Raw genomic sequence first — 16,265 nt, 5'->3', positions numbered from 1 at the left:
CAGTACACAACTGTCTAGCTTCTTACCACTAGTACGTGCATTTCTTTGTTGGTTCTCTGGTTCTTGAGCCCACTTTGTCTGCTAAAAGGCAGGCCAGATGTGCCAGTGAATTAATGCCCCATAGGAATAGCATTCAGAAGGAATGCTGGCCAGCCAACACTTTTATTTCAGCCCACTAACACTGATTTTGGACTTTTGATCCAGAACTTTACAACAATAAATCATCTTGTGTTTAAGCCACCAAATTTGTGATAATTTATTATAGCAGTCAGAATAAATTCATATAAAAAGGCATCTTTTAAAAATTGGTGAAAGAGTGAATGCTTTCCCCTAAAATCTTTAACAAGGTAGTAGTTCACTCTTTTTATTTCTGTTCAAAATTATACTAGAGGTCCTAGCCAGAGCAATAATGCAAGAAAATAAATAAAAAATATAGAGTTGGGAAAACAACAAGTAAAAATGTTATTCACAGACATGATCGTCTATAGGAAATCTCAAGGAATCTACACAAAACACTACTGATACTAATAAGTGAACTTAGCAAGATTTCAGAATACAGATCAATATATAAAAATCAATTTACTCCTATATATTAACAATGAGCAATTGAAAATTGAACTTAAGAAAACAATATTATTTATAGCAGCATTAAAAATATGAAACACACAGGGATAAATCTGACAAAAGACAAGCAGGACCTATATACTAAAAACTACAAAGCATTGTGGAAATAAATGAAAGAAAACCTAACTAAGTGGAGGGATATACTATGTTCATGGGCTCTAAATTGATTTATAGTTTCAATGCAATCCCCATCAAAATCCCAGTAGAATTATTGTTAGAAATTGGCAAGCTGATTCTAAAATTTATATGGAAACACAAATATATAAAATAGCTAAAACAGTCTTGAAAAAAAAAAAGTGGAAGACTAACATTAACTGGTTTCAAGAATTACTATAAAGTTATAGTAATCAAGACATTGCAGTATTGGAATAAAGATAAATATATAGTACAACAGAACAGAATAGAGAATCCAGAAACAGACCCACACATATAAAGGCAATTGATTTTTGACAAAAGTGCCAAAGCAATACAATGGGGAAAGAATAATCTTACCAACAAAGGGTGCCAGAACAATTGAATGCAAAAAAACTGAACTTTGATCCTTGCCTCACACCATGAATAAAAATTAACTAGAAATGGATCATAGATCTAAATGCAAAAGCCCAATCTATTAAACTTCTAGGAAAAACAGAGCTGAAAATCTTAAGGTCCTTGGGTTAGGAAAATATTTTAAAATAGGACACAAAAAGCATAAAGTGTAAAAAAAAATTTGATAAATTGGACTTTACCAAAATAAAAAGAAACCTCTGCTCTTCTAAAAACACTGTTAAAAATATAAAAAGGCAAGCCACGGAATGGGAGAAAGTGTTTGCAAAACACACCCTTGACAAGAGATTTATATCTAGAATGTTAATTACAATTTAAAATTAAGACAAACAATCCAATTTAAAAGGTACCCAAATATTTGAACAGATACTTTACCAAATAAGATATACAGATGGGAAATAAGTACATGAAATGATTCTCAACATCATTATTCATTATAGAAATGCAAATTGAAAAATAAGATACTATTACACACCAATTAGAATGACTAAAATTTAAAAGACTGATTGTATGAAGTGTTAGTAGACTCTAGAGCAGCTGGAACTCTCATATACTGCTGGTGGGAATGTAATTGATATAACTTATTTAGAAAATAGTTTGGCAGTTTCTTAAGAAGTTAAAACGTATACCAAACTACCCCACCATTTTATTTCTGGATATTTATCCCACCATTTTATTTCTGGATATTTATCTCAGAGAAATGAAAACCTATGTCCACATAAAAACTTGAACAGAAATTTTCATATCAGCTTTATTTATGAATGCCAAACTTTGAAAACAATCCACATGTCCATTAATAGGTGAGTGGATAAAGAAATTGTGGTATATTCGCAATGGAATACTACTCAGCAATAAAAGGAGAATGAACTATTGATACATTCTATGACATGCATGAATCTCAAAATAATTATTCTGAGGAAAATAAGTCTGACAAAACAAGAGTACATATGAAAACATTCCATTTATAGGGCCGGGCCGGTGGCTCAGGCGGTTAGAGCTCCATGCACCTAACTCTGAAGGCTGCCGGTTCAATTCCCACATGTGCCAGTGGGCTCTCAACCACAAGGTTGCCAGTTCAATTCCTTGAGTCCCGCAAGGGATGGTGGGCTCTGCCCACTGCAACTAGCAACCGCAACTGGACCTGGAGCTGAACTGCGCCCTCCACAACTAAGACTGAAAGGATAACAACTTGACTTGGAAAAAAAAGTCCTGGAAGCTCACACTGTTCCCCAATAAAGTCCTGTTCCCCTTCCCCAATAAAATCTTTAAAAACAAACAAGCAAGAAACAACATTCCATTTATACAAAATTTTATAAAATGCAAGCTAATCTCTAATGACAGAAAGCAGAACAGTATTTGCTTCAGCATAGGTTGGCAGGGGGTAGTGAGAAGAAATGTATCACAAAGTATCATAAGGAACCTTTGGGGAGGTAATGGAAATGTTCATTATTTTGAATGTGGAAACAAAATCACAGATATATTCATGTTCAAATTCATCAAGGTTTATACTTTAAATATGTGCAGTTTACTGTATACCACTTTTACTTCAGTAGAGTTGATAAAACTTATGCAGAGAAGTTTAAGACATAATTTAGTAAGAAATTTTTTTACTGTGGTTTCTTCTACAAAAATTTATTTAGAAACATAATCTTGATGGTGATACACAGTGGGATAAAAAAACTATGATGAATGTTTAAATAAAAAAATATTACAGTAAAAGACACATTGCCATTAATCTCCCTCAAAATATTCCCTCTTAGTTTGAACACATTTATCCTATCATTCTTGCCACTTTCTGAAGCAGTTCTGGAAGTCCTCTTTCATGAGTATCTTCAGTTGTGCTGTCCTGGCTGCACCAATATCCTGAATCGAGTCAAAAAGTTTACCTTTCATGGACGTTTTGACTTTGGGGAAGAGACAGAAGCGGCATGGTGCCAGACCTGGTGAATAAGGTGGATGAGGACACACCGTAACATTTTTATTGGAAAGAAATTGCCATATACCAGAAGCGATGTGTGACAAGAAGCATTGTCTTAATGGAGGATGATTTACGGCACACTTTAAAACACACCTTCTCTCAACCATAGCTCACACCCTACTGACTACACTAAACAAGTTGAAACTTGTCACACACTGTTACTAAGGTTCCACACACCACTTCCCATATTGAAGATCCATGCCTTTCCATTGGATGGCACTCAGCAGCAGTATTTACCATATTTTGTGATCATAATGGAAAGGCTACATGTCACACTTTGCTTCTGGTAGACAATTTCTGTCAAATAAAAAAATTACGGTGTGTCCTCATCCACCTTATTCACCGTATCTGGCACCGTGTGACTTCTGGCTCTTCCCTGAAGTCAAAATGTCCATGAAAGCTAAACGTTTTGAATCGATTCAGGACATCGAGGCAGCCATGACAGCGCAACTAAAGACACTCACGAAAGAGGACTTCCAGAACTGATTCAGAAAGTGGCAAAAACGATGAGATAAATGTGTTCGATGTGAGGGGGATTAATGACAATGTGTGTTTTACAGTAATAAACTTTTTTATTTAAATACTCAATGTATTATTTGATCACACCTCGAATGCAGGAGGAATTAAATGAGGAAATGAGATTCCATTGGAGAACCACACTTAATAAAACACAATTTTCAGTAAATTATTCTCTCTTCATAATCAGGCTATCCTGGGACTCTGAGAAAATATTCCAGTGTTTCATTAGGTTTTTGTCTAAGAGGTCATCTATGAAAAGTTATTTTAGGAGGAGACATCCAGTTGGAAACCTGGCCCCATCTTCCAGAGAGAGTGACCCCTACACTCTAGGGACAGCATGCCCAAGACCAAAGAATCTGTGCTCGTTTCCAAGACACACTTTTGTCCTGGGCACACTTTTTCTATATTATTGTGAATCTAGGTGCACCAATGCTGGGCTGGGGATGCATGCCTAGAGCCTTGGAGGTCATGGGCATGGAGCTGGGAGACCATAGGTGCCTAGCTTGGTGGTCATGTCTCTTCCTCTGTGTTCAGGTGGAACACCATGCCTTGCTGTCAACCTTGCAGATGTTGTACACCGTGGGGTACTCCCTCTCAATTGTCTCCCTCCTCCTGGCTCTCACCCTCCTCTTGTTTCTTCGGTGAGTGGAACTTCTGCTGGTGGGTGTCCAGGCATATACCCTGGAATTTGCTCATTGGCTACTTCTTGAAGGCAGTAGAAGACTGGGCTAGATGATGTCACAGCTCATCAGAGCTGGAAGAGTCCCCGGTCCATCCATCCTATTTGGCAGATGAAGGGATAAAGGATATCAGAGTCCTGTGAGAGGCACTGAGTCACCCCAGGTCACAAAGCACAGTGAGAATTGGAATCTGGGAGTCCTATATCTGCTTTTGCTTCTTCTGGATTAGATAAGCTCCCGTGTGCCAGGCCCTGCTCTAAATTTCTAATCACACCCATTACTACCACAGCCCATTCTCACCATAACTCTACCAGAGACATTGTTTTTACAGAAGAGATTAAGAAACTTCCCCCAAAGCAAATTAGTGAGTGGTAGAGCTGGGATTTCAATCTAGGGCCCTGCGATTCCAATTAGCTGTCAATCATTTGAGTCCTTTCTCAGAGCCAGGCACTGGTCTAAGCACGTTACGTGCATTAAGTAATTAAGTCTCATCCTAATCAGAATAAAGATTAATTTTCATCCTAGGAGATTAGCGTTATTATTACCCCCATTTTATAAGTGAGTTAACTAAAATATGGAGAGATCAAGCAACTTGCCCAAGATCACACAGCTGGTGAGTGAAGGAACCAGGACGACAATCAGGAAGCATAGAGCCTGAGCATTTTCTCTCCCTAATACTCTCAGAATCCAAAGCCTGGGGACATTTTACTAAATCACTTTTTTAGAAATCACCCAAATGAGATATTTATAGACCCACTAGGGAGCCCTTCGAGGCTGTCTCTCGGTCAGGAACATAACTGAGTATATAATGTGGCAGAATGAGCACTCAGCACGGAAGCAGGAGACCTGGACGGGGCCATGGAGACCTGGGTGCCATTTCCAGAGCAGCTCCCCCACTGGGCTCTTTTAGCCCCAGGTCTGGCCCTACCTGCCCCTCAATCCCAGGACGATCTATGGCTCCTGGAGCAGCGTCATGATCATCTACCCCATGGGGAGAGAACTTCTCGAACAATGGGAGAATTGCACAGCCTGTTTCCACTGCTTTCGGCGACCTCCTCTGCTCACCTTCTCAAAGTCTCATAAACAAGAGAGGAGAAAATAACTGCCCAACCCTGCAGGAAGTAACTAGCAGAGCCTCAGTCAATCAAGTGTGCATAGTGCCTCAGGCACTGGGAGGAGAAACACCCAGTCGCTGCCCTTGAGTAAACCCAGTTTAGTTAGGGAGAACGATGCATAAATCATAAAACACAAGGACCTGCTTCACATCTTTATTCAGAATTTAAAATATAATAGCTCTAAAGCAAGGCAGGACTAGAAATGTGCTGCACAGGGGCCCAGGCAGGGTAAGAGCAGAGTGATGGAAGAAGGGCCTTTCAGCTACAGAGACAGCACAGTTTTACATCCACTGGTACAAAAAAAGAGCCTGCAGGAAGCTCCAGGTGGGTGGGGGAGAGGTAACGGGAGCTGACATTTTCTGGGCACTTACTATGTGCCAGGTACTGTGTGAGCACTTTTCACCCGTTAACTAATTGAGTTCTCACCGCAACCCTTTGAAGTAAGTGATCATGTTCTCACAGTCAGTAGAGCCCCAGAGAGTCATATTTGGGCTTCAGAATTTCTGGGTCCCAACCTGCCATTTACTGCTCTGGGACTTGGGACAGGCCACTTCACCTTTCTGCCTCAATTACCCCATTTGTAAAAGCAGGATAATAATGTATCTACTCCTTCAGTGGTTGTAAGGAGTAAAGATACCCATAAGTACCTCTACCTGCGAATGGTTTGAAATATAGCCCGGCATGTTGAACATGTTGTATAGATTTTAGGTATTATTACCCCAGGAGGAGAATGAAGCACAGAAGAGTAAGATCACATAACCCAGCCATCCAGCTCTGCAGCCTTCATGACAAACCTCTGCCTTCAGTGGTAGATACACAAGCGTTTCAGACACACACTTGTTAGTTTGAGCCATTCTTTCCTGAGGGAGGTCACTCGGTTTTCTCGTTGCACAGGAAACTCCACTGCACACGCAACTACATCCACATGAATTTGTTTGCGTCTTTCATCCTGAGAGCTGTGGCTGTGCTGGTGAAGGACATCATCTTCTACAAGTCTTACTCCAAGAGGCCCGACAATGAGAAAGAGTGGATATCCTACGTGTCCGAGGTGCGTCCTTCCTTCCTATTGGCTTCCCACCCGGTGGGTCAGAACAGGTCATTAGAGCGGGAAGGTGGGGCTGGGGAGGGGAAGAGAGGTATAAAGGGGTAGTTAGAGATGCATCAGCCGACTTTAAAAACAAAAAACCCTCACAAGAATAGGGCAGGTGAAGGAAACCAGCATCAGAAGAGTTCACTGTGGGGTTTACTCAACGGTCCTTGCTTGGGAAATTTCTTCATCTGTAAAAAAAAAGATTGAACCAGATCAACCTTTTATATTATTGCTATTTTTCATAAGCATCAAAGCTTTTCCACATTGAAATCTGCATCAGTTGAGATGATGTTTTTTTTATCCTGTTCATAATGAATGTAGTAACCTGTTAAATTAAACTTGCATTCCTGGAATAAACCCAAGTAGGTTCTGATATATTATTCTTCCTCCTATATCGCTGGATTCTATTTGTTAATACCGTGCTTTATTTAGCATTTTCTCATCTACATCCATGAATAATTTTCTTTTCCTGCAATGCCTTTGTTAAGTTTTTGGATAAAGTTTATGCTAATCTCTCGAAGCAAATAAGACTTGTTCCCTCTTTCTCTATTCTCTGGAAGAATTTATTTAAGATGGGTATTACTTCTTCCTTAAATGTTTGATAGATTTTACCAATGAAATCATTTGGGCCCAGAGTTTTCTTTATTGAGAGGCTTTTAATTATGGATTAATTATGACTCTTACATTCAGATTTTCTGTTTCTTCTCATGTCACTAGGTAACTTGTGTTTTTCTAGGAATTTGTCTACCTCATATAACATTTGAAATTTACTGGCATAATATTGTTCATAGTCTCTTAAGGTCCTTTTAAGATCTATTTCATCTATGGTGGTGTTCCTGTTTTGATTCCTGATACTGAGTATTTGTACCTTCACTCTCTTTTTCCTCCCTTAATCATCCTTGCCAGGAGTTTCTCAGTTTTGTTGGATTTTTCAAAGAACAAATTTTTGGCATTATTTATTCTCTTTATTTTATATTCTCGATTTCATTAATTTCTGCTTTCATCTCTATTATTTTTTCCATGTACTTTCTTTGGGTTTAATTTGCTGTTTTATTTTCTGACATGATATTTAAGATAATTGATTTTCAGCCTTTCTCTTTTTAAATTAACACAGTTAAGGCTATAAATTTCATTCTAAGGGGGGTATTAACTGCATAGCACAAATTTTGATATGCAGAATTTTCCTTTCATTCAATTCAGAAATAAGTTCTAATTTCTATTATCATTTCTCCTTTGATTCAGGGGTTATTAAGAAGTTCATTTCAAAAAAAAAAAAAAGTAGAAGTTCATTTCCTCATCTTTAGTCCAAATGAAGATTTTTTGGTTATTGACTTCTAGCTTACTTGAACTAAGATCAAAGAACATACTGTTTAGTGTTTCCTTAAGGGAAGTTGCTGGTGATAAATTCTCTCTGTTTTTGTTGGTCTAAAAATATTTATAATGTCAAGGAAGAGGCTGGGCTTTGAAACCTACGTGAAGCCCTCCTTCATATTTTGATATTGTTGCCAACCTCTCTGAGACGATCAGCAAGGATTTGGGAGAGAGGGAAGCAAAGAGGGAGGTATTGTACGTAGGGAGGCCCTTCTCCACCCTCTTGGGGCCGAGGTCCGAGGAACGCAGAAACTCACCTTCAAGTGCTCTGTCCTGTGCAGATGTCCGCCTCCTGCCGCTCAGCCCAGGTTCTCCTGCACTACTTCGTGGCTGCTAATTACTCATGGCTTCTGGTGGAAGGCCTTTACCTCCACACGCTGCTGGAGCCCATAGTGCATCCTGAGAGGCGACTCTGGCCCAGATACCTGCTGGTGGGGTGGGGTGAGTGACCTGAACCCCCGGCCTCTTTCCCTGGGGACCCTTCATAATGTGGAAGCCCAATAGAGCCTTTGGTCAGAGTTAGAGACCTAACTGGAGGGAGGCTTCTAGGACAGAATTCTTTAATGACAAGTGACTCTGAAGAGAGGTGTGTGTGTCTGTCTGTGTGTGTGTGTGTGTGTGTGTGTGTGTGTGTTCACGACACAGACATGTATGCACACACAAGTGCCATAGACCCAATGCACACATTCCAAAATTGAGAAGGTTTTTGTTAGCATCAGATGACATTTGTCCTACTCTGTCCCCAACTATATTGGTCTGCTGTGGCTGTCGTAACAAAAGACCATAGACGATATGGCTTATACAACAGACATTTACCTCTCACAGTTGCGTAGGCTGGCAAGTCTGAGATCAGGATGCCAGCACGGTGAGAGCCCGCTCCCTGACTGTCAGATAGCTGTGTTCTCGCTGGGACCTCGCATGGTAGAGGGAGAGAGAGAGTGCAAGAGAGAGAAAGCAGCTCTATGGCCTCTTTTCATAAGGACATTAATCCCATCATGATGGCACCCCCACCCCACCCCGACCTCTTCCAAACCCAGTTGCCTCCAAAGGGCTCATCTCCAAATATCATCATGTTGGGGGTTAGGACTTCAACATGTTAATCTGGGGGGTACACAAACCATAACACTAACTCAGTCTTTATGATGATGTCTGGAATCCCTGTTGTCACAACCTTTTGGATAATTTGAGACTATAGGATACAGAAGAAATAAGCTTGGTCTACAATTCAGAAGGTTTTGGTTAATATCTTTGAATTTACTCTAAGCTGTTTATGACATGTGGCAAGTCCGTTCTCCTCTCCACTTCCTGGTTTGTCTGACAGTAAAACAATGGATGGGCTCTGTGCCACCCTAGGTCTCCAGTTTTCAGTCTGCAATTCTATGATGTTTGGGCTGTTATAAGTTTTAATCAGCTGTGTGTGCTTTGCCCATTGGGCTGGGGTGGGAGGCAGGCAGCTTTGGCCAATCAGCTCCTAACTACCTTTCCCTCGTCTCTCCCCAGCCTTCCCATTGCTGTTTGTTGTACCGTGGAGTATCGCCCGGGCACAGTTGGAGAACACAGGGTAGGTACTAACCTACCTGTTTTCTCACTTCCATGAGCCGGTAATTCACAGGTATGCCTAAATACAAGGATATTTTGTATTTAGGCATACCTGTGAATACAAGGTATGTGTATACCTTGTATACACATATATACATACCATTTCCTGAAGAGACTATCCACTCCCTTCCATTTTGGCCATCTAGAATATACTTAGGAATGTAGATTAAAATAATGAAAACTTATGCTTATAGTAATTAGCTTACTAATTTACTTACATATGCCAATTAGCACAAAATTAGCATAAAAATTTGGTGCATACATATGTAAGGATATAGGTGCAAGAATGGTTATTGCATTGTCATTCACAGTGAGGGGGAGAAAAAGCAAAACAAAATGGGTGGAAGTGATGAAAAGGTACAAACTTACAGTTATAAATAAGTAAGTCCTGGAGAAGTAATGTACAGCATGGTGACTGTAGTTAATAATACTATATTGTATATTTGAGAGTTGCCAAGAGGGTGAGTCTTAAAATTTCTCATCACAAGGAAAACTGCATGACTACGTGTGGTGATGGATATTCACTAAACTTACTGTGATGATCATTTCACAGTATATGTGTATATTGAGTCATTATGTTGTACCTGTATAAATATAATGATATATGTCAATTATATCTCAGTTTATAAAATAAAACCGAAAAACCTCTAGCCAAACAAAAAACCCTGAACATCCATCAACAGGGAATCAATGAACAAGTTGCAGCATACCTGTATTGTGGAATATTATGAGACGACTGAGAAAATGGATTAGTTCTATAGCTTTTGGTTTCTAGGGCTGAATCTCAACAGCAGGCTGTTAAGCCTGTTGCTGAATAACGTATATTATGCGATCCCATTTTTGTCCTCCAAATAATCACCACCAAAATGTCCCCTATGTAACTAACAATTTATATTTGTATGAACATGAAGCAAAGTGTGTAAGGATACACACCAAGCTGTTAGCACTGAAGAGCACTTTAATTGTAAGAAAAGTTAGGAGTACCATACAAATAGGAAGGGATTTGAGTTCTCCCCCTTCTCTCCCATTTCTCAGGAGAACGATGGGTGGAAAGTGAATCTTGAGTGTGAGTATCCTTCTTCCAGAGGGCATGATGCTTTTACATTGGACCTTACCTCAATTCTAAGTCTTCTTCTACTGCCTGCTCTTTGTTGTAGGTGCTGGGGAACCAACAGGAATAAGAAAATCTGGTGGATCATCCGAGGACCCATGCTGCTTTGTGTGGCGGTAAGGACCATCCCACCCACCCTTTTTCCTCTCTGAGCTCAGCAGCTGCGGAGGACTCCACCCCTGCCCTCACCCCCACCCCCCTCCTGCCTCCACCTAATCCTCTGGCTCAGAATGAGCCTGGGCCAGGTCCCTTGAGAAGGAGATGCTGAGCTGTAAGTAAGATCTGCTGAATGAGAAGGAACAAGTTAGGAAATTCTCTTGTTCCAGTTCAAGACCTAAATTCAGGGTTATACTAACAGCCTCCTTCTCTTTGGGTCTTGAAACTATGTATAAAAACCTGTAGTCAGCTCAGTGACCCTGCACTGAATGGCTGTGATGTGTACAAGGTCCTGGGGATACAGGCAACTTTAGTCATGGATCAGCCCAGGGAGAGCAAAGCTATTGACTTGGATTTTAACACCATTAGCGGCGTTGGGGCGGGGGGGCGGTGCGGGGGGAGGAGAGACTAAGGAAGATTCTTTTAGAGAAGCAAAACATATAATCAATATAACCCAAAGCTGTGATGGGGGTTAGATTCAGGAGATAACATTACTCTGAGGTCCTGAGAAGGAAGGGCCTTTATTCCACGTGCCCCAGAATTTGGGGGCTGGGAAGGGACTGCTTGACCCAGAGTCTTAAAACTCCTTTAGACAATAGTGTGTGAGAATGAAATCTGCCCATTAAGCTGGGGGAAGGGACAGGGAGTTAGCATACTGTTGGAAGAATTAACAAGATCCCGAAGGAAGGAAGTCTTTCCATCTAGACATAGGGTCATCCCTTCTGGATGCGCACCAGCCAGGCACTGCCATCCATGCTCTGTCCACTCTCTTTTCCGAGGGATTGTCGGGCATTCAATGTTTGCCATTTTATGTAAATAATATGTTTGTGGTTGTATGAAAGAAAAAGCTTGTTTTTATAGAATGTCAATATTTTTCCATGATAGAAGGCAACTCTGCCCAGACCCGGGTGTGACGGGGAGGGCAAAACATTTGGAAAAATGGCAGGGAAACCGAGTGCAGAGATGCTCTTGATGACTGTGAGGCCTGCATCACATCTACCCTGAGTGGTGGCACGTGTGCTCCTGGTTATCTCCCCTCTGGTCCTTCCATGCATAACTGAGGCTGAGTGCTCAAAGTGAAACCTGACCCCGTACATCCGAAGTGTGGCATCATGAACCCTGCCTCACCCCCACCCTGTCTCTCACTTGTCCACAATCTTCTCCTCTCCATCCACACTGCCCAGCTGTGATCCCAGCACCCACCTCCTAGCCAGGCACCTCCATGTCTGTCCAGTAACATTTATTGAGTGACTCCTATATCCCAGCATCATTCTAAATACTTTGTGTATATATACTCATTTAATCTTCCCAACAAACCCCAGAGGTAGGTGCCAATTTTGTTTCTCTTATTGGTGAGGACACTGAGAAGATAAGAAGTTACTTGGCTAAAGTCACAGAGCCAGTAAGTGGGGTCACCAGATCTCAGCCCAAAGGGTCTGACTGGATGGCATTGAGACCTTTAACCACAACACTGTGCTGCTGCCCCACAAATATTTCTAGCCTCCAGCCCAGGTGCCTGGAGTACTGACTGCTGCAGGCTTTTCCTGTGTTAGTACTTTGCTTCAGATACTCCTTGGATTTGAGCTCCTTCTCTCTGCCACCTTGTCCGCCTGGCCACTGTACCTGAACACCCACCTCACACAAGTAGAAATGGTCACACTCTTTTATGCCCTTCCAGAATCCTGTACAGACTTTTGATACAGCCCCTGATTGTAAGCAGTTGTCTAAAACCTGTCTCTGTGACTGTAAGCCTCATGTTCTATTCATCCAAGCTTTCAGCCCAGCCATAGCGCAGGCTCTCCATAAACTTATTCAGTGAACAATTGTGACCCACACTGGACACTGGAAGGTTCTCACTAACCAGACAGAGTAAATCAGGATGGAGGCCAGCAGGCTCTCCCTAGGGTGGAACTCAGGCTCACTCCAGCTGGACCCCTAATTTATCCTGCAGTCTTCTAGAGGCTTCATCAATGGTTCTCAATCTTGGTTGCTCTTGGAATCACTTGGGTGTTTTTTGCTTGGGTTTCACCCCCAGGGATTTGAATTTCATTGATCTCAGATGTAGCCCTGGGGTCCTAATATGCAGCAAGAATTGAGAACATTTTTTTACACTCTTACTGCTGAAAGTATAGTCACCTGAGTGCTTGTTATAAATCCAGGTTCTCAGGCCCCGCTCCAGACCTGCTGAATCAGAATCTGCATTGTGTCAAGATTCCCAGGCTTCAGGTGCTCAGGAAAGTCTGTGAAGCTCTTTGTCCACACACCAGTGGGTCTCAAAGCTGGCTGTGTATTTGAAACTTCACAGTGGCTCATACCCATGTTCAAGGATTACATCAGAAATTCTGGAGGTAGGACCTAGGCAGTTGCAGTTTTAAAAGCTTCTAAGGGATTCGAATGGATGGCCAAGGCTGGAACCACTGCTCTGGATCTTGCTGCTTGGCCATCCATGGCTGAATGATCTCTGTGCTAGTTTCTTCTGGTGTTTTTTAATTCCTGGAGCCACATCCTACGAGGACAAGGGAATGTGCTTTATCTTCTCATCTTGCACAAAATAACCTTCACATGCTGTTGCTTCTACAACTCCAGTCATGGCCAGCTCCACAGAAATGGACACAGTCACTTTAGCTCACTCATCCTCCCATCCATACTTTCTCCTCCTCTTCTTGCCCCACCCAGTGAGTGACACCACCATCCATCTAGCAGCCATCCAAGCCAGAAACCTTCTTCCTTGCAATATCCACTCAGGCTTCAAGTCTTATCAATTCTTCCTCTAAAGATCTCTCCAAGCTGTCTCCTTTTCCTTAATCCCACTCTTCTGCAGCCTCTTGGGATTTCTTGTGCAGACTTCTTCAAAACCCTCCTATTTGGTCTCCTTTTTTTCATTCTTGCCCCTGGAAATCCATCCTCTGTATTGCAACGAGAGTGGTCTTCCTTGAGCAAAATTTGACTATGTCTCTGTTCTGTCTGCAACTTTTTAATGGCTCCTTATGGCCCCCAGGCTTGTTCTAAACTCCTTAGTGTGGTAAGAATTGTCATTCCCTGCCTAGCAATCTCACCACAAGCACCCATGCTGTGTTTGTATGGAAAAATTCACAGTTTCCTAAATCCATCCTGGTGTTTCACTCCCCTCATATTTTACGCACCTTGTCCCTCTGCCTGGAATGCTCCTCTGATAGTTTTGAATCTTGCATTTAAATCTTTATTCCATTTTGAGTTTATTCTTGTATATGGAGTAAGAAGGTTGTCCAGTTTCCTGTTTTACATGTATCTGTTCAGTTTCCCCAGCACTATTTATTGAATAGACTGTTTTTACCCCATTGTATATTCTTGCTTCTTTTGTCATAGATTAAATGACCATATAGGTAGGCATGGGTTTATTTTGGGGCTCGTTATTCTGTTCCATTGATCTATATGTCTGTTTTTATGTCAATATCATGCTTTTTGGATTACTACGGCCTTGTAGTATAGTTTGATATCAGGTAGCATGATACCTCCAGCTTTGTTCTTCTTTCTTTTTTCCCCCCCTTTTTTCCACCTCCCCTCTTTCCGACTCTGGTTCAAGCCATTGTTTTTCAGCCCAGTTGTGTAGGACACAGCTCCCTGGCCCATGCTGGTATTATGAGCCTTGCCCCATTGAGTATGATGTTAGCTGTGGGTTTATCATATATGGCCTTTATTATGTTGAGATATGTTCCCTCTATTCTCACTTTGTTGAAAGTTTTTATGTTAAATGGGGGCTGGATTTTGTCAAATGTTTTTCCTGCATCTGTGGATATGATCAAATGGTTTTTATCTTTCATTTTGTTTATGCAGTGTATCACATTAATTGATGTGTGGATATTGAACCAACCTTGTATACCAGGAATAAATCCCACTTGATTGTGGTGCATGATCTTTTCAATGTATTGCTGAATTCAGCTTGCTAATATTTGTTGAAATTTTTTGCATCTGTGTTCTCCAGGGATATTGGCCTATAGTTTTCTTTTTTTGGTAATGTCTTTGTCTGGTTTTGGAATCAAGGTAATGGTGGCCTCATAAAATGAGTTTGGGAGCCTTCCCTCCTCTTGGATTTTTTGGAATAGTTTGAGGAAAATAGGTGTTAATTCTTTTTTGAATGTTTGGTAAGATTCACCTGTGAAGCCATCTGGTCCACAACTTTTGTTTGTTGGGAGCTTGTTGATTACCAATTCAATTTCATTAGTAGTAATTGGTTGGTTCAGATTTTCTGTTTCTTCTTAATTCAGTCTTGGAAGATTGTATGTTTCTAAGATTTTATCTATTTCTTCTAGATTGTCCAATTTGTTGGCATGTAAATGTTCATAACATTTTCCTATAATCCTTTGCATTTCTGTGCTGTCAGTTGTCACATCTCCTCTTCCATATCTAATTTTATTTATTTGGGTCCATTCTCTTCTTTTTTTTTATGAGTCTCATTAAAAGTTTATCAATTTTGTTTATCTTTTCAAAGAACCACCTCTTAGTTTCACTGAACTTTTGCATTGTTTTAATCCTCTATTTTGTTTATTTCCACTCTGATCTTTATTATTTCCTTTCTTCTACTCACTTTCAGCTTTGTTTGTTGATGGTTTTGTTTTTGTTTTTTTCAGTTCCCTTAGGTGTAAAATTAGATTGTTTATTTGAGGATTTTCTTGATTCTTGAGGTAAGCCTGCATTGCTATGAATTTCCATCTTAGGACTGCTTTCTCTGTATCCCATAGATTTGGGACCATTATGTTTTTATTTTCATTTGTCTTAAGGTATCTTCTGAGCTCTTCCTTGATCTCATTGTTAATCAATTCATTGTTTAGTAGCATGTTATTTAGCCTCCATGTGTTTTTTTAGGGTTTTTTTTTGTAATTGATTTCTAGTTTCATACCAGTATGGTCAGAGAGGATGATTGATATGACTCAATCTTCCTGAACTTATTGAGACTACTTTTGTGGCCTAATATGTGATCTATTATGAAAAATGTACACTTGAAAAGAATGTATGTTCTGCTGCTTTGTGGTAGAATGCCCTAAAAATATCAATTAAATCCATCTGGTCTAGTGTGTTATTTAAGGCCACTGTTTCCTTGCTGATTTTCTGTCTGAAAGATCTGTCCATTGGTGTCAATGGGGTGTTAAAGTCCCTTTATATGATTGTCGATCCCTCTCTTTATGTTAGTCAATATTTGTTTTATGTATTTAGGTGCTCCTATGTTGGGTGCATAGATGTTTACTAGGGTTATGTCTTCTTGTTGGATTGATCCCTTTATCATTATGTAATGTCCTTCTTTGCCTCTTATACTCTTCATTTTAAATTCTATTTTGTCTGATATAAGTATTGCTACCTCAGTTTTTAAAAAAATTTCCATTTGCATAAAATATCTTTTTTCACCTCTTTACTTTCAGTCTATGTGTATCTTTCCATCTGAGATGGGTCTCTTGTAGACAGTATATGTATGGGTCTTGTTTTCTTATCCATTCAGTTACCC

At 40.5% G+C, this 16,265-nt stretch overlaps 1 protein-coding gene across 1 annotated transcript in view; it reads left to right on the top strand.

Moving 5' to 3' along the window:
• Nucleotides 1-16,265, top strand: part of GLP2R (glucagon like peptide 2 receptor) — a 63,384-nt gene that overhangs the window by 21,754 nt on the left and 25,365 nt on the right. The window contains exons 5-9 of the mRNA XM_019755222.3: nucleotides 4,202-4,308; nucleotides 6,357-6,510; nucleotides 8,205-8,364; nucleotides 9,424-9,484; nucleotides 10,680-10,749. Of these exons, the coding sequence (XP_019610781.3) occupies nucleotides 4,202-4,308; nucleotides 6,357-6,510; nucleotides 8,205-8,364; nucleotides 9,424-9,484; nucleotides 10,680-10,749 (552 nt within the window). The remainder of the gene's footprint in view (nucleotides 1-4,201; nucleotides 4,309-6,356; nucleotides 6,511-8,204; nucleotides 8,365-9,423; nucleotides 9,485-10,679; nucleotides 10,750-16,265) is intronic.

This window comes from Rhinolophus sinicus, chromosome 12 (genome assembly GCF_057876585.1).
Source record: "Rhinolophus sinicus isolate RSI-liver-muscle chromosome 12, RSI-T2T, whole genome shotgun sequence".
NCBI lineage: Eukaryota > Metazoa > Chordata > Mammalia > Chiroptera > Rhinolophidae > Rhinolophus > Rhinolophus sinicus.
The sequence above is the reverse complement of the archived record's forward strand: the minus strand, read 5'-3'. Positions and strand labels throughout refer to the sequence as shown.